The 18,719-nt window shown below is 41.7% G+C and overlaps 3 protein-coding genes across 3 annotated transcripts in view; 1 reads left to right on the top strand and 2 right to left on the bottom strand.

The window, feature by feature from the left end:
* The window catches only part of LOC119741312 (putative ABC transporter C family member 15), a 28,084-nt gene extending 22,873 nt beyond the window's left edge, over positions 1–5,211 (bottom strand). Inside the window, exons 1-5 of the mRNA XM_038217061.1 lie at positions 5,094–5,211; positions 4,148–4,779; positions 2,424–2,633; positions 1,768–1,959; positions 602–754 (exon numbers count right to left, since the gene is read on the bottom strand). Of these exons, the coding sequence (XP_038072989.1) occupies positions 602–754; positions 1,768–1,959; positions 2,424–2,633; positions 4,148–4,741 (1,149 nt within the window). The 5' untranslated portion in view covers positions 4,742–4,779; positions 5,094–5,211. The remainder of the gene's footprint in view (positions 1–601; positions 755–1,767; positions 1,960–2,423; positions 2,634–4,147; positions 4,780–5,093) is intronic.
* A 5,415-nt stretch (positions 5,212–10,626) lies between these two features.
* LOC119741585 (sterile alpha motif domain-containing protein 15-like) lies at positions 10,627–14,858 on the bottom strand. Its single transcript, XM_038217395.1, has 3 exons — positions 14,706–14,858; positions 13,678–13,776; positions 10,627–12,641 (listed from the first exon to the last, which is right to left on the bottom strand). Exons 1-3 carry the CDS (start codon positions 14,820–14,822, stop codon positions 12,438–12,440), a joined length of 420 nt encoding a protein of 139 aa, XP_038073323.1. The 5' UTR covers positions 14,823–14,858; the 3' UTR covers positions 10,627–12,437.
* Positions 14,859–17,424: 2,566 nt separating this feature from the next.
* LOC119741967 lies at positions 17,425–18,719 on the top strand. The gene is made up of 2 exons (XM_038217938.1): positions 17,425–17,851; positions 18,172–18,719. Exons 1-2 carry the CDS (start codon positions 17,569–17,571, stop codon positions 18,471–18,473), a joined length of 585 nt encoding a protein of 194 aa, XP_038073866.1. The 5' UTR covers positions 17,425–17,568; the 3' UTR covers positions 18,474–18,719.

The following is an 18,719-nucleotide window of genomic DNA, read 5'->3' on the forward strand; positions in this document are numbered from 1 at the left end:
GGATGCTGTGGTCATGTGATGCCACCTTCCAGTGAACGGTTTTCTTCGATGTATATCTCTTGAAATGTAAGTGGTTTAAAAAGGTTGACATATACTGTTTTATGTGGGCCAAATAACATGCAAAAGATGCTGAAATGTTTTGGGTTTCCATCACAGACGTCACAGGTCACATGGTATATAGATATTTATTACGGGACTATCAACCTCTCTGTCTCTATGGTAATTTGTCATGTGTTTTTTTTAATAGTGTTCTCTTTTTTTACTTTTTCTTTTCTCCTTCTTTTTTTTTTTTTTGGTAAAGGAAACGTGTCTTTGGGGAGGCAGGTTGGCACATGGGGTCCTTTCCTGGCCTTCCACCTCTGTGCTCCAGTGTCATATGAAATGTATACTCTTATGAAATCTGGTATCTTTTACCTTATAAATATATGGATTCTATAACCTTCACACCTCAGCTGTCACTGTCCTTATAATGGGCATGCGCATTACAATAAATGAGTCCGTATTTAATGGAGTCCAAATTTCAGAGTACACCGGGTTCGAATCCTGCCCGAGATCATATGTGGACTGGGTGTTCAGTGCCTGTTGACAATAATAAACATACCCGTAATGCTGATATGATCCGCACTGCCTCCATACCGGCCGTAAATCGATAGGAAGCATTTAATATCCCCTGGAAGAACATGGCAAGGAATATAACGAACATCAGAACGAAGACATTTGTCGTCATCTCACTGACGCTGACGTAATGTGGTACCTGAAAATAAACCGGGAAAATTGTCACAATACTTATGATTACATAACATTGATTAGGCTTATTACAAATGACATGTTAGGCAAAAAAAGTCCCCGGTTTTTGGTCTGCACGCGCGTCGCCGTAGCCATGCGCGTCGGCAAAATTAAACAGTTTTTATCAATGTATAAGATGATGTCTCAAAACCGCCAAACTCACTGGTTTGATTGGAATCCTGCTGCTGCACAATTATTTTAACGTGTTTTTTTAGATGGGGTTACGATTAAGTATAAGCTTTATGTGGCCTCTTTGGGCTCCCTTATATTTTGCACCAAATTTAGTCGGGCACCATTTGCAGACGGTGTTGTGATTTTGTAATAATGCGTCTGGAAGCCAGACTGAGGGAGTGATGATCGTGTATCTGGAACCTGTAAACGCTTTTTAATCAGCGAAATATGTAAGGGAGCAGACTAATAACCAGCCTGGCAGCTCATGCACGATGTCGATGTCGCTGTATGATCAGACGTTACCGTTTTCTCTGATTTTTGTCTCGACTATCCAAATTTCCCAAATTTCCCGTGTCGGTCGAGATCGTAAGTGGTTGCAGACTTCTCAAGCCTTATAGCCTTACTGAGGTCACCTGAAGCTCCACTCTGAAGGATATTTTTGAGAGTTTTAAGGGGATCGAAGCGTCATCTGCAACATCGGCCGACATTTGAAGAAAACAAAAGTTGGGGGGGGGAACCTCGTCAGCGCACAACTTTTGGGGCATGCTCCATACCAGAAGCCGGAGACCTTTTTGGCCTTATAAACTACAGGGACACTTATAAGTTACTTCCAAGGTTATCATTTTGTCAAAGCCAGATTATCTCTATGCATGCAGTCATCAGAGTTAATTTTTGTTTTAATTCAAAAAGATCCTCAGGGCTAGACCGGTCAGATTTTAAAGTACGCGTAGTATGTTCCGTCGCATTTGAAGTAGCAATTTCTTTTCCATGATGAACGTCCAGTATTTCCTCCGATTTGTTTTGTCTTACCTCTTCATCAGTAGTGCCGAATATGTACGCTTTTTCATATTTCAAAAGGCTATGGAGGGCGAATGGTGTAATTAATATCAGGCAGGTGTTTCCAATTAAAAATGCTCCTGCGGTAACCATTGCCACGCCATTGGTCTTCAACAAAACTCTCCATAAGGATGGGTAGCGGTGACTCGTTCGCCGATTTCTTACCTGTATCATAGGAGGAAAAAAACCTGATTGTTTTTCTCGTTAAAAGTTCAGAATTACTTGTCTCAGATTAGCAAAAAATAGCAAGCCAAGCCAAGCTAACAAAATTTACATGGATAAACAAATAGGTTGTTAAAATGTCATGCACTGTCCATGGAATTACCTTTTGTGTGTGTGTCAAATTTTGATCATGTGAAGTCTTTGCAATGGCATTTCGGGAAGAATTCCATACATGGACATACATTTTTCCGTGCTGTGACCTATCAACCGTCGGAAAGCGATAACATGTCCTAAAAAGGTCAAATTTAGCAGGGAAAATATTGAAGCATTTACTGAGAAAACACGAAGTTTTTCATATCAGTCTCATGGGATTTGTGCACAGGGTGTCAACTGATGTCCAGGTATGGAACTCTTTATGCCAAATCAAATCGAATTGAAACCAAATAAAAAAATTAAAAAAGATTGACCCTCTCTTCTTCGTAAGCAATTTTGAACCGTTGGCCTATTGTTTCAGCGCCGTATTCTGATGGTAGCTGTCCCAACTCGTCAACAGTCGTCAAAGTTCCTTGGTCAAACAACCAGCCCAGCCACCAGGCAAACAGCTCCGACGGTAAGGTTGTTTCCTTCGGTCTAAATAGAGTCTCGGTAGTATCATTCACGCATGCTTCAGATGTGACCTAAAACAGTGGATACCGAAAGACGAAATATATATGGGTGCAGATTTCCAAAGAGTATATTGGTTCCAAACAACCTTCGAATAAGACTATAGTTGATGAAATGAAACGACAAGGTGCCCCCAGATTTTCCCAGGCCAACAAAATTGCCCCTCTCACGGTCATAAAATAATGTGCCCCCTCGAGATGAAAACAAAACTGCCCCTCAAACGCACACATGAAGCATTATGATCGCGCTTGCAAAAGTGCCCCTCTAAAACACAAATAAAGGGGGACGAACCTGTATTCACAGGAACGGAGTGCCCATCTCTCCTTCGAAGCGATTGGGCCAGACTCATATGCTGCTGTGGGGGGGGGGGGGGTCGCCCCACCTCCTCCGCAGCGAGTCTGTTACCATCATCCCAGCATTGAACAATGCTGGTACCAGCATTTAACACCTAGGTTGAGAGGAGTAATTGAGGTAAAGCGCCTTACTCAAGGGCACAACACGCATGGCCACGGTGGGGCTCGAACCCACAACCTCTCGATCGCGAACCCTGTGCTCCACTTCTAGACCACACGTGCCCGCAAAACACAAATACCCCTCGCGCATTAACAAGATTGTGAACCTTCTAGTGATGAAAAACTATCCCTCGAAAACACAAATACCCCTCTCGCAAAAATAAAATATTATTGTGCCCCTCTCGAGATGGGAAATTGGCCATTAAAAACACCAGTGCTCCTCTCGCGATAACATATCGAGATGGAAAACTGCCCCTCGAAAGCACAGTTGGTGCCCCGCTTGCAACAATAAAACTGTGCCTCTCTCAAGAAAAAAACAACTGTCCTTTGAAAATAATAAGTGTTCTTCACCGTAATGGTCACCAAACTGGCCATCAAAAGCAACAGTGCCCCTCTCACGAAAAAAAATGGCCCTTTGCATAGGCCTAACTAGTCAAATTCAAAGGCGGACCCAGAGAGGTTACTGCCGGGGGTATGCCGGAGGCCGAAGGGCTCTCTCAAGTGAAAAATTACCTTATATTTTAGAACAATAAAATTTTAACGCAAACATTTTAAAAGTGTATATCAATGTTGTTAGTGAATTTTGTTCCGAGTAACATGTATTCCTTGCAATGTGAACGAAAATAGTTTCACAATATTCTCCTCATTCACACCGACGGAAGGCGCCTTTTTTCTGAGCAGCGGCCCCTTTTTGGTGATAGCCCCCAGTTTGAAAAGCGATCCGCCGCCGATGGTTGGCAAATACAATGAGCCTCTGTACTGTCGACGTCACACTTTGTTTACATGTGCACTTTCCTATGGAGCCAGTGGGGGCCCACGGTCCACTGAGCACCATAGGAAAGCACACACGTAAACAAAGTGTGACGTCATCAGTACAGAGGCTTATTGTGAGATGGCACTGATTTTCATTTGGATGTCAGACGCTTATTTATGTCAACCACTCATGACCGGACCAGCCAGCATGAAGCATGAACCAGCCTTCGCTTTGGAAAACTAGGCTACTTTTGGAAACGTACCTTTGTGTACAATATGACATATACCTCGACGAACGTTAGAATCAGGTAGAAAAATAGCTGTAGTATAGACAGGTCCCACCTAGCTATCTTCATATCTGCCAATCCACTCGCGAACATCGATCCAAGCCGACCTGCCTCCATTATCAACGAAACAAACCAATAAATGCCGAGCAGCCACAACATGCGTCTTTCTCGGTACCTCTCCATCTGATAGGTGCCAACTAAAGAAGATACTAATGCAGTCAAGGCGAAAAAGGATGGTAAGGAAATACGCCAGACAGCGCTGATGTGCTGGCGTAAAGTTGCGCTGGATAGTAAGCTTTCCCCGACCGAAGCTAGGAGACACAGCAGTAGAACAGTTGAAACGATCCAACGGAAGACGTGTCCAGGAAATCGCACATATCGTAAATGTGTCTTGTAATGTCGGTAGCGCCACCACATCCCTAGGAACGTAGCACACATGACCACGATGAAAATACCATGGTGTATAGCAGTAAGGTAGTCTGCGATGTACATGATACGGGTATCCGGAATACAGTGTATCGATGTGTTAGCGTCATCACTGGATACGCAAATATCTTCCTTTAGTTTCATCTTTGAACGACAATTTATACAGCCTCGTTGTCAACTATCTGGTAGGGAAAAATCGTCATCATTAATGTTGCATCCTTCCCTTTGTCATAATTATTTCCTAGTGTAGGGCGTACTACACAAATGATACCGCAAATATCCTTATTTGTTGGAGATTTCCCAACTCGTACAAAAACACAGTTCAAGGACACTTTGATTTAACGGGTACGGAAAAAGGTAGGCCGTATACACGACAAAATATGTACAAGCCGACTTTGACCCCGACAAGTCATGATGTATTTGTGCGATTATCTTAACAGCAAATAAATAAAGTTCCTCCTATAAAGGGTACGATGATCGGTACCTATAGGCCTACCTTTCAGGAGGACTTCACTTAAACTCGTGTACTTTTATTAAGCAAGGCATGAGAGGAAACTGTTGGCGCGTCTGACATCGCTGGTCACTGTTACATGTACGTATGTCGACCCGGCACCGAACCTTTGCAGTCTACATGTATATAATTATAGAGAACAGTTAAGCCGCCGTGTTATATATTCATTATGATACGGGAACTGACCTTTTATTCAACTCTATATAATACGGGAACTGAGCTTTATTCAACTCTTTGTGATACGAGCACTGAGCCATCAATGACCCTACTATTATTAGTATTAAACAAACCGAAGGCCGATGTGCACAATGTCCAGCGAAAGTTGAAATAGGCACGCACTGCTTTGCATGTGATAGCCGGGCAATGCATTGCCAATTGGAATGAGGGGGAAAGGAGCACAGTGTATTCTTCTGCCTAGTCTTTGTCCGAGATTTGATTTTAGTTCCACTAAAACAGCCGGTCCCTGACACTAGCACGGAAAACTGGCACCGCGGGAGATCGAGAGGACGCCATCAACAAGACTATAATCAAAACTTTGCACCCACGTAACTAAATTCCCATAATAGACACCGGTGATAAATCCCCATACTTCAAATTTCTTTTAAAATTACTCAAAACACTCACAGGTGTTCAAGTTGCACAGGACAATGATGTTCAACATGTCGTCTTTTATTTTCCGTTCAATTTTTGGTGGGTTGCCCAATGACTTTTTGAAAAATTGTCAGCCAAAGAAGACTACGAATGATATTTCCCAAACTGGAGAAGTAGCCATTTTGAAAAAGGATCCCTCCACAACATGGCTAATAGCGCCACTTTCGGGCCCAATTGCATCCAAAATGCTCAAAATTGAAAGCCCCAAGTCAAGGCCAGAGGTGCAAGCATGCAGTGCAATGTCTTCAATTCCCCAATTCAATGGCTCCCAAAACTCTGTATTAGAATACATGTAACTTGAATGTATAACTTTTATTCATGAGCTCGGCGGACGGATTTATATGGGGTGAACCCTTGGAAACAGTGGGCAGCGTTACCCGGAAAATGTTGAGCATACGTCGCGCGCGCAGTTAGCTTGATTACACTTGCGAGGTCCCCAATTTCCCAACCTCGTTCCCAGGGTGTCGAGCAGTACGCGCCTACCACTACCTGCTCTCACCCTGGTATTGGATCATTTGCATGTGCAAGATTTTTGAACACGTATGCAAATTAGGAGTAGTCTGGTGCCTGCCTGTGCGTTACATTTGCGTTTGTTTTTGTAGGCGGTGTCTGGGATAAAAACAGAATCAATTCGTCGCAGCGCGAGCATGGCATGAGTTACGAAAACATGATTTTATTTTAATTAAACTGTTACGATCTTAACGAGACAACATGCAGTATCACATTTCATATTACTATTAACAAACTGGAAAGGAAAGGAATATTTTCGAGAAGGCGTGGACGAATGATCGCTAAAACACGTACTGCACGTTGTGAATAACAACACCAAGTACACGATATAAATCCATTTCTAGCCAATTGCGGTATCGAATCAGGATGCAGGAAGGAAGTTTCCTATCCAGGGTTTACTATTGGAAACAACGTTGGAAATAAAGTAAGCACTGGGGACGAGGTTGCGAATTTCCTGCGTAGCGCAGCTGGATCTTGTTCGCTCGTACCCCCCGCCCTGCAAACAGGACGCTGAGATACTCTGATGAATTCACGCTCTGATTGGTTGGATTTTACGTCACAAGTGACCTGCGCGTCATCAAGGTCATGACTCTGCAAGGTTTGAAACGGCCGTTATGACTGATTCATTACTCTTTTATTCCAGTTTAGAGATTTTTTTTCACGTTGAAAAGCGTTATAATGTAGGAAATTCTGTAAAACATGTCTGTGTTGTAAATTTACAATTCCCGTCACTCGCTCAGGCTCCGTTTCGAATCACGAACGGTCGGATTGCATTATGCGACGCTCAAAATTTTGTCCACATGGTCCGCAATGAAACAGAAAGCATATCCGGTTTTGAATGCGCGCAATTCTATGGGAAGTTTTCGGATAGCATTTGCGCACATTGTCTAACTGCGGTCTTGAACAGCTGCAGCCAGATGCTTTATACATAGGTCATAGGCCACTTCCTTCACAAGATTCTGTGAAGCTCATCAGAGTATCCCAGCGTCCTGTTTGCAGGGCGGGGGGTACGAGCGAACTGGATCTTGTTGATAGCGCCCTCTATATCTGCAGCTTTACCACGCTTGTCAGGGACTTCGATTTCGCCCCTACCCCCCGCCCTGCAAACAGGACGCTGGGATACTCTGATGAGCTTCACAGAATCTTGTGAAGGAAGTGGCCCTTGACCTATGTATAAAGCATCTGGCTGCAAAACCGGATGTGCTTTCTGTTTCATTGCGGACCATGTGGACAAAATTTTGAGCGTCGCATAATGCAATCCGACCGTTCGTGATTCGAAACGGAGCCTGAGCGAGTGACGGGAATTGTAAATTTACAACACAGACATGTTTTACAGAATTTCCTACATTATAACGCTTTTCAACGTGAAAAAATCTCTAAACTGGAATAAAAGAGTAATGAATCAGTCTTAACGGCCGTTTCAAACCTTGCAGAGTCATGACCTTGACGACGCGCAGGTCACTGGTCACGCAAAACCAACCAATCAGAGCGTGAATTCATCAGAGTATCCCAGCGTCCTGTTTGCAGGGCGAAGTCAGGGACCGGAATAAAGTTGAAATCCTGCTCTTGCACCAAGACTGGTTTCTGCCCAGCTCAAGATCTGCTAAAACTTTAATCAAACTGAAGTTGTTCTCACCATGGTGTTATAAAAGAGGCGATCGTCTGCAAGTAATCTGGTGATGCTGGCAACTTCTGTGTGGATGTCATGTCTAAGAACAGTAATTTATGGCATCACCTACGGAATAGAAATTCGCGCCTGGCTCAGAACAAGTGGCGGCGCCAGACTCAAAAAAAATGGGGGGGGGGCAATGGGGGGGGGCAAGGATATAATTTGGGGGCAATGAAATGTGTCAATAGTCCGGAAATAAGCCACAATAGAGCAACTTAGACGTGTAGTCGTTTTTATGAATGATAAATGTACCAAACTGTATAAATGCATGTGTGACGTGTTTTGTCCTAAGTACCAATGTTTTAATGCTTTCATTGGCCCCGTAGCGCCGCCACTGCTCAAGACAGTTAATGATTTCCATTCATTACCCTCTGGTGACGTTTGCTCAGGATCATCGAGGATGGAAGCATTCCATAATCTTGTGGCAGAACAGATGCCTAAGTTAATGACACATCATACATGACTACACGTATCTGCATCTCAACATTTTGATGTTAGGGCCCTGTCACACTTCTGCGTATCCTAATTCCTTATGAGTTGCGCATTGACATTTTTTCATACGCAGTCGTACGCACAATACGCACCTCATATGCATCTCTATCGTTTTGTGTAATGGCCCCCCTTACACTGCAACAACTGGTGGTATATTATACGTGATCGCAAACTGGTTTCATTGTTGTTTACACAAGATTGTGTTTCTATCGTAGATATAATTGGTGTGGAGTGTCCATGGGCGTCGCGAGGGGCGCTCCCCCCCCCCCCTGCAAAAGCAAAAAAAAAAAAAAAAAGAGGTGTGAAATCATATATTTGCTATTAATTAAATACATATTGAACAAAATGGGCGTCTGCAGGGTGGCAATAGGGGTGGGGTGCGCAAAGTCCCCCCCCCCCCCCGCCCACCCTCGAATATGCAAGACAAAATACAAGGATTTGGGGGGGGGGGAATAATGTGCTTTGCCCCCCCCCCCCCCGAAAAATCCTGGCGACGCCCATGGGAGTGTCCATGCATTTTCAAATATTAGAGACCTTTCCTAAGCCCCACCGTTGTCGGAAATAATGCGAACACTTCTAGAGCAAGAAATATTTGGGATATCCCTTTTCCGGCCTTATTAACAACAAGGGACAATTCAGTAATCGCTAATCTCACAGACACACCCCAATATAGGACAAAAGATTTATTTTTAGGAAAGAACGTTCCAAGCTGAAGACAGAACTACGGGTGACCATTACGTTTTCGAAAGCTTATGAGTAGGCCAACAAGTTCGCAAACGGGCAAGTCTTCAGACCCAAGATTTGTGGAGAAAATGCAAGAGAGAGTGCTTGATGCCATCAATTTACCTCTTTTTGAGCAGTAAATCCAATAGTAATGCCCGTCAGCGCCAGCGATACGCGCTCTCGATATCGCAGTCAAAAGGTACCTAAACATGGGAAGTTCTATTACTACTATTACTGTAATAGGGCGACAGGTTTTGCGAACTCCGTCCACAATAGGTCGATACACCTTATTGGGGCGACAAAATAACTGTCGCCCTTTTATGAAAACGACCCTTAGGACAAGGAATGTTGCTGTCGCTAACCATATAGATCGATTCCTCATGGTCCAATTAGTATAAATACTAAATTTCGTGGAAAAAACATAAGGTGAACTTGGGTTAGGTGACAGTTTAGGTTTGTGCACAAGTCTATGGGAAAGTCACCCTATTGCTGCGAAAAGAGTACACCAACTATTATGATTTAGATGTTTACAACACGATTCCTTACTTGCCAAAGATTATAATTAATACTGTAGGTTTAATTATTATTTTTGTAAACTTGTAACTGAATCCGTGCTTATCCCGTGCAAGTGACAAGTGTTGAAAATAATGTGATAGTATGGATCAATTTGAATATAGACTGAATTTGGATCTGTGTATGTGACAATGATTGATACATAAATGAAGAAATGAGACTTAGCGTAACACCAGTGAAATGTCTTCAGATTTAATATCCAGCTTTGGTTTATTTTCAGTCACGCAATCATACCGACCCAAAAAGGTTAACTAATGTTTTAGATCTCCACTTTTCAAAAAGTTAGGTGGCATTCCTAGTATGTACATTTCAATTTCTTAAGGTCGCTATGCGTCTTGAAACAATGAAAGCCCTGACATGTAACTCAATTAATTTTTTCAGTATTTTGAAAATCAGTGATAAATTTGCAATACTTTTCCAAAATACTTTTTAACATACATAAATGTAATACTGACAATCACATTCACAGAATAAAAATATAGTGCTATGTGAAATAATTATCAGCCTTTATATTACTAAATACTACACTTAATATAATGGGTGTGCTCATAAATTAACTTCTCAGAAAAACAAAATAGAAAAATGAAAATACATGTATGAATAATTTCAGGGTGAAGCCAGAATGCGGGCTACTTGCCAAATGGGGAGGGTGATGCCAATGGGCGCAGTGAGATGATTTATATAAGGGAGGCAATGGAAAGATGATGGAGGCAGGGGAATCAGACTAAAGATATGAATTAAAAGGGGTCTACAATTTGCACATTCTTAACCTAAAATTTAGTCCAGCATGTCCATATTATATTGCGATCACTTCTGATCAATAATTTAGTTTATAACGTCAAGTACGGTGTACATGTACAATAAAAAAATAAAATTGTTCTCAAAATAAAAAGACAAATCAGATTTTTCAGAAAAATTCGATACTTGATAATAGCGTTGGCCTCAATGATTCTTCTACTCTTTAACAAAATGATAGTCGCATAAGCTAGGTGATGCACCTTTTTTTCAACACATCAACAATTTGGATTAATGGGAGTTTTAGCCAGTAGAAGTAACCGCTGGACTCAGGAAAAGTCACTGAGAGGAAAACGTCCTAGGCTGTCCGCACTGGACTTAAAATGGGAAAAGTACCCATAGTCTTGGTAAGTTTTACCAAAAAAGTCCAGTGCGGACAGGGCTTAAAAGAATACAAAATCCCCCCCCCCCCACTCTCCCGTATCTTGACCCTACAAGTAAAACTCTTTAAAATACAATCAATTCAAATTGATTTCATGCACTGTCTGGTAGCTTTCTCCATTGAGACCAGCTTCAATTATTAGTGAGCAAAATATACAACTGAATAAAACTATAACTCTCTCAGATTCACACATTTTTACATGATGGCAGGAATCATCTAATAAATACTGTAAAAGAAAATTTAGAAAAACCCAAGTTTACAAATCTCCTGTGACACTCCTTGGCAAATGTACAGTGATGTACTTTTTTTCTTTCCAACAACCTTGACTGTCTAGGAGTATCTACATCACTTCTTTTCTGAAAATTCCCACCCTTTTCTCTCAAGGGGCAAATTTAAACAATGATAGTTAAGATATCAGGGTCTTCAAACTGGGAAATCAAATGTGTTCGGTTTGCCTGCATACACTATCTGACTCTGGGCACGCTATAAACTCTATCATGGAGGCCCCCTTCAATGGGGAAAGCATTGTGTTAGCTATTGCTGAGATAATCCATCATGGGGCAGTTGCTTTGTGCATTAGCGTGCACAATGGTTTCTCCATTGAAGGGGGCATCCTGAGTGTACAGTGATCATGTACCTGGACTTGTCAATAGATACAGACTCTTACACTGGCTGGGCTCTCAAGACAGTTTCTTACACTTATGAACCCTGGCATGAGGTCAATTTAATTTGAACACTTACACCTGTGCACAGAGGCAATGCGTTTCCAATCTAAATGCACTACAGAACTCGTCCAATCAAAGTTCAAGGAATGATCATCATGGTGTAGAGCAACCAATGAAATCTCAGCAACTGTGCATGGAACGATTTCCCAGAGTTTTAGCCAGTCAGGCACTTGCCAATCACAACTTATTCACGAGTCAAATCACACTTAAGTAACGCAAGTAACGAAGAAGGAGCAAAACAAAAGAATGACTAATACAGTTTGCTTGTCACACGACTTGAGACTAGAGGATGACCTGTGATGCAATTGTGCATGTTGACTTTTGTTAACTTATGACCTCTTGATCAAATCTCTGCCATTGCATGTTGTTGTGTACTAAGTCGGGTTTTCAGTATTGGTCTGTTGATACGGGTAAAGTCTAGAAACTTTCTAAGGCTTCATGGCTTTCATCTTAAATTGGAGTACGATGGATACTCCCATCCTCCGTTTCCACAGAGCTGTCAAGGTTGTTGTAAAGTTCTCACAAGTCAATCACAAGTCAACCAGTTTCCAGTCAAGCGATTCCCTACTGAACCGGGTGTGCTTTTGTAACGTAAGTGTGAAGTGATCAACAATGTAAAAATAAACAGTGATAGGTCGGTTTGGCCAGACACTGCCTTATTTACCTCACCCCGACACAAATTCCATCTTATGAAAAAGTGACTGACTGATGATTTGACACGTGATTGACTTGAGACGACTCTGCTCCTCCCCCCACCCCCATAGATCCCCCCAACCCATCCCTCCCCAATCTCTAGCTGCAGCTGCCATCTACCTCTTGGTTCCATTCTTGGCCAGTTCCTCTTTCTTGAGCTCCTTGAGGTACTTGCCGTATGTCAGGCTGTCTGCCTTGGGCCCTGTGATGCTCTTCCTCTCCAGGTACATGCCCGTCATCTCCCGATGGGGGAGGGAAATGCTACGATTCCAGTAAGGCTCCTCGATAGCTAGTAGGTCCCTCACACTCCTTGAGATGTGCTGAGGGTAGAGAGAAGAAAACATTTTATCCCGCATCAATACCATTATAGTGCATCCATGTCTCCATCATGGTGTGTTAGATGGTGACCACTATTCTTACAGTTGCTTCTATCTTGGTTTGTTAAAGGGGAGTAGGATAATTTGATGGGCAATTCCAAGGTAACACACGTTAACTTTAATTGCAGTTTACCTTCATAATTTTATGTGAGGCGTTCTGGTACAATGAGACAGAACTGGGCTGAGGTCGATATGAGGGTTTGTGGGCATTAAAAAAGAAAATAAACTTCTCCATACAATACTATTTGTTGCACTTCAGTCAGACATTCCGTTTAGTTATGGCTGTTAAAAGTTTGCATTTACCAATGTCAAAAAGTTAAATATTGGGAAAACGGATATTAAAGTCTTGACTGTATTGCAGTCGTGAAAATTAAAGATAACTGTTTTTCCTGAAAAACACTTTCATTTCACAGTTTTTATATTTTTTCTTTTAACCGTAACTCCCTAGCAGGTAAAATCATATTAAAAATGGAGGATTCAGTACTGTAATAAGGGCTATAATATGTGTAGTACTAGTAGACATCAAAGATTAGACACATCAATAAATCTGAAAATCGAGAAAAAAAATCACCTCTATTCGTTTATTTTTTTTTTCCATTTTTCTCCACTACGGCCTGTGTTCACATTCACGCATGCTGTCATTCTATCAGTAGTTCACAGTGTTTTGGGTTGTCTTTTCTCACAGACATAGCAAATAAACTACAAAAAGGCTGCTGACCAAAAAAAATAGTTGTGCTGTTTTGGCAAAAAGCCTGTTCAACGATATGTGACATTTCATAAAAAGACAGGACAAACATTTGAATTAGAATGTCTCTTCCAATTTCACACACTGTTGGAAGAAACTTTTCAGTGCTCTGGCTGTATTTTTCGGATAAGAGTCATGTGCTCATGTAATGATTATCAACAAAGAGTCAATTATGTAATCACTGGAGGGATATATTTTGCTTAAAAATAACTTTCAGTAAAATTATGTTATTACCTTAATGTGTTCAAAATCTGTGATACCAAGAGAGGGGAGATGGGATGCATCGACCAGAATAAGCTTACGGCCATCAATTCCATTTGTTGTAAAGCACTCCTGCATTGGAAAGATATTAAAAAGGCATGATGTGACAATAAAACACAAGAAAAAATGGTGCCAGTCAAGAAGGTTTTAAAAAGATTTTCAACATAGAGGACTAACTATAAATTAAAGTCAGTATAGACAGACCTTTTATAGACTTAGATCATCACGACTTCTTTACTTTCTGTTATGTAGGCAAGTAAGCGAAGTTATGGGCCCCTCTTTTGTTTAGTCCTTACAGCTGCAGAGCCTCATAGTTCTAGGGGTAGCAAAAACATACGTTCAGTTTTTGGCACATTTTCAAATACCAGTGACTCTCCAAGTTATTTCGATTTAACATCGAATGCTCCTTGGGTGTGTTCAAAGCCCATACTGTCGTACTGCGTGGCGCGGATCGGAGCACGTATTATTACACGAAACAGTCGTTGATGATAAAGCGCGACTTGTTTTTCTTCGCGATCGAGCAACGACGGTGACGTCACGTCAGACGACCTCATTCGACAAGTCGATTCAAGAACTGAGCCTCCCTGCAAACACATTGAGCTGTAAGTTTTCAGACTATTTTGCTGTGTTTTTTTCAAATTTTTCGCTGTTTGGGAACAATATAAGGGGTCTCATGGAATGTCAAGAATGTAGGCATAGATCAATCCAGGATAACTGTCTCTCTCATTTGTATTCTCTTTACCGTTTTTGGGGGGTCTTTTTGTCCTCGCGTGGGTTTGTGACTATGCTACTGTGACGGTGTCACCAAAGTATGGCAAATTGGTGGAGCGTTGGTATGGAGGGGTAGGCTACCCGTAATTCAACGCTCCACTCAGTAGAGCTATACATACACATGACAAAATGCATAAGTCCGATATTCAACATTCGAAATCGTTCGCATTTTAGCCATTACAAAAGTGGCATTTTACACAGGCTTAGCTTAGCTTGACTACCTAACATACCCTATATTGTGGATAACCCAGATCTGCCATCCAGTCCGCCACTTGCTGGCTAGACCAAGTCAAATAAGCCGGGTCCAGTGCTTCTTTCCTCATCGCCGCTGACGCTGTTTCCGCCATCTTGTTGTCTGTTGCTATGCCAAAGTTAAAGTGCGCCCTCTCTTGACTTGTTGTACTCTGCTAGCGCGCGCGGCTTCACAATGCGCTCAGTAATCAGAATCAAGGAAAATTAGGGCCTTATTAACGAAAGAAAATAGAGACGAACAAAAATAATCTGTTGTGGCATATATCGAAAACAAAAAAGTGAAACAATTAATGTAGAAATAAGCAAAATGGGGTAAAATATTCATAAGATGGATATGCGTCGGGGTGATGTAAATTCAATAATTGTGTTTGCCCTTCACCGACCGTAGGACTTCATGTATGTTATAACACTGTAAATTCATTTCGGAGTACTTCATTGTTTTACCAGGCGCGAGGTTTGGATGTAAAAAAAAGGTTGTGACGTGTCACGCACACAAATTGGAGGCTGTCCCTCCCCAATCTCGTCCCCAGGGTGTCGAGCAGTACGCGCCCACCACTACCTGCTCTCTCACCCTGGTATTGGATCATTTGCATGTGCAAGATTTTTGCACACGTATGCAAATGAGGAACAGTCTGGTGCCTGGATATGCGTTACACATTAGCGTTTGTTTTTGTATGCGGTGTCTGTGGTAAAAACAGAGTCAATTCGTAGCAGCGCGAGCACGGCGTGAGTTACGAAAACACTATTTTTGAAATCAAACTGTTACGGTCTTATCGAGACAACATGCAGTATCATATTTCATATTAATATGAGCAAATTGGAAAGGAAATTAGTATTTTCGAGAAGGCGTGGACGAATGATCGCGAAAACACGTACTGCACGTTGTGAATATATAGCACCAAGTACACGATAAAAATCCATTACTAGCCAATTGCGGTATCCAATCAGGATACAGGAAGAAAGTTTCCTATCCAGGGTTTACTATTGGAAACACGGTTGGAAATAAAGTAAGCACTGGGTACGAGGTTGGTCCCTCCCCTTACCACCCTCGTTAATGACGCATATCTGTAGTGGATGCATGCACGCAGTATTTTTACGCCTGATTGGCTAGTGCTTTTACCGCATCTCAGAGCAAACATTTTGATTGGCTATTCTCTAGTATAATGATGATTGGTTAATTGCACGTCGAATGTCATCACTTTGCCTTTGATCTGGGTAGGGTCACACACGGTTGATCAGGGCCCAATTTCACGGCGCTGCTAAGCACAACAATTTGCTTAGCACAAAAAGTATGTCTTATATAAGCAGGTTACCAGCCAAAACTCCACGTGGTATATATTGCTCGTGATTAGTATCCAGCTTTTGTTTACTTAGCATGAAAATCACATGGAGTTTTGGCTGATAACCTGTTTTGCGGCCAGACTTTTTTGTGCTAAGCAAATTTTTGTGCTAAGCAGCGCCGTGAAACATTGCCCAACAAAAACATCAGATTTCACCCTCAAAACGTCCTCCAAATTACTAGATACGCCACCTGAGGTACAACTTAAGTAGACATCGATAATTAAGATGGGCCCAAGTTGCGAGCTAATGTCTTTTTTATTGATACGACTTGCGTAATATCTCAAGTTATTATGACTTTTGGTCAAATTTGAGGTTTGCATGAAGGTCCAAGATGACTTTTTTTACGTCAGTCAAAAGACATACAGATTTACGGTGACAATCTCCTTCTCGAGTTTGTGAGGTTCTGAAAAGAACCGAGGGAAAAATATTCAACGTTTGTCCCTAGGTTCTTTTCAGAAACTCATAACTCTTTATGTCTTTTGTCTGATACGTCTTGGATTTTTTTTTTTTTCAAGTTACTTTTTAAAAAAAAACATTTATTTTAAGAACGCAATAGTGTTGTGCCAATAGACCATGGATTTCAAGACCTTTTACTCCCGAAGATGAACGCACGGATTTCAGTATATATGCGAGTTCTAAATACATTTAAGACTGATTAAAAGCGGACTATATTATTTGGTAATAACAGCACAGAAAATTAGACTTTTTCCCTAAACTAAACAGGATTTCCCTATAATTATAGGGAGGGATATTATACTTTGTACTTAGAGTCAGTGCTTAACCATAGGAACGTGATAAGCTTTGAAAAAGAAAAAAATAATATAAGAACGCCCTTATTTAGCACGTGCATTCCATGTATAATTTTGAGTTTATATCCTTTTTATCACAAATCTGGCTTATTACTAACATGCTTCCAACTGGCAAACAAAGTGTTCAAGATTATCACCTAATATAAGTCGCACAAAACAAGCCTTTTGAGTTTGATGACAACTTTGTCGGCCCCATAGTTCCTCTTAAATGGATTTGTGTCGACCTTTAATTAAAAAAGCCAGTTTGGCTGAAGAGTATCAAAGCCTATCTTCTTTGAATTCACGGTAAGAATTCAGCATTTTGAGGTTGGGTTTTTCAATTCAACTTTAAATGTTCTGCCCAATTAGTGAACCCCACGCACCATAAGTCCGACGGCCTCGTACCGCCCTGTGAAGCTTCCGCTAACCGCATGATCCTTTCATCGCGCGCCGAGTGGTAGGCGTATGTGTTGCCGCTCACCAACCAGCGGGTACAGGTACAAATGAGAGGCGGTACTTTGGTTTACTTTTCTCAATTAGTCCTGATTACGTTACACAAGCCTTGTGATTGACAACAATTGTTACGAGATGAGATAAAAGCCCAGTCAATCTTGTTAACTTGTCATTCGATTCAGATTCTCATCTGTGAAGACAGCTCAAACAGTATTCTGCTCTATTCCCTTGTTCTTCAAGTTTATCAATCCGAAATACCATGGATTTCAAGATCGCCTGCGCTTTGAACCTGTCCCCTGAGTTGGTATGGTTTAGTCGTCAGTCTTACGACGAAGAGTTATCAGCATCATCCGACTGTGGGCCCGATGGTTGGCCGTGTCACTACGGCGGATACTTCCCTGAAATGCCGCACGACCTGGGCAGTGATGGTACTCAGTCTCCGGGACGTGACGACACCGATGATGAGGCAGAGAATGTCAGAGATGACTTCTCTCTCCGTCTCTTCAATCTGGAGCAGGTGATCCGAGATGAACATGATTTAGGTGAGTGCCATTTTTAAATACAGTTTTGTATTTTAATTTACAGCTCCCTGAAGAAGGTCTAAGTTGTGGAATCTTGGATCATTCTCTACATTTGTGGCAATGCTTGTATTGTACTGCGACCTTAATGTATCTTCGGGTTTTTTTTCCAATATCGTACTGCATTTCATTCTTATAAAGTTTTCAGCTCAGTGATGTCGGTTTAGTCGCCAAAAGGATGCAGAATTGTGGAACCAATGTCTGGCATTTCTGTCCTGTCTAATGTTCTGCGTTTTCAAAATTCATCCAAAGTATTATAGTATTTACTTTTTGGGTATTTTCAGGTGACCAGAAGGACGATCATCAGCCAGCAGCTTCTGGGCATTGCCAGCTACCTCTTCCCGTCAGGCCCTCCGTCAGCCCAAGCTACCTACCCTCTCCAACATCCTCATCACCGGACTGCAACTCGCCAGCCTCCTTGATGGAGACCAGCTACTCGTCGTCACCGAACCTCCACAGCCCTTCTTCCTTCCCTGAGCTGATGATCGCTACCTCCCCAGTTCTGATGGAGACGCTTCTCACTCCCGTGACAGTCTCCGCTCTCCAGACATTTTCACCGGTTGAATGGGTGTATAATGCCTTTTAATTGTAAATATGTGGGACTCATGTATAAACATTATAGAATTATTACCATTTTCATTTTGTAAATGATATAGGCTTAATTATGGCTTAAAGTTTTCTTTTTGGTTGCGAAATTTACTAAACTTTCGAACTTTGGTCCACGATTTTAATTCGCAACAGAAAGATAATTACTACAACAATGCAATTGTCTTAAAAAATGTGAATGTAAATTATATTAATAATACGATTTTGTGAATATTAAAATAAAAAA

This window comes from Patiria miniata, unplaced genomic scaffold (assembly GCF_015706575.1).
Source record: "Patiria miniata isolate m_02_andy unplaced genomic scaffold, ASM1570657v1 HiC_scaffold_5, whole genome shotgun sequence".
Lineage (NCBI taxonomy): Eukaryota > Metazoa > Echinodermata > Asteroidea > Valvatida > Asterinidae > Patiria > Patiria miniata.

What these genes read in the sequence shown, in the direction of transcription:
- LOC119741585 (XM_038217395.1), bottom strand. Translation starts at nt 14,822, where the DNA reads ATGGCGGAAACAGCGTCAGCGGCGATGAGGAAAGAAGCACTGGACCCG. An exon ending in TGGGTTATCCACAATATAGG is followed by an intron (nt 13,777 to 14,705) that starts GTATGTTAGGTA and finishes TTTCCAATGCAG; the next exon opens with GAGTGCTTTACAACAAATGG. An exon ending in CAGATTTTGAACACATTAAG is followed by an intron (nt 12,642 to 13,677) that starts GTAATAACATAA and finishes CTCTACCCTCAG; the next exon opens with CACATCTCAAGGAGTGTGAG.
- LOC119741967 (XM_038217938.1), top strand. Translation starts at nt 17,569, where the DNA reads ATGGATTTCAAGATCGCCTGCGCTTTGAACCTGTCCCCTGAGTTGGTA. An exon ending in CCGAGATGAACATGATTTAG is followed by an intron (nt 17,852 to 18,171) that starts GTGAGTGCCATT and finishes GGGTATTTTCAG; the next exon opens with GTGACCAGAAGGACGATCAT.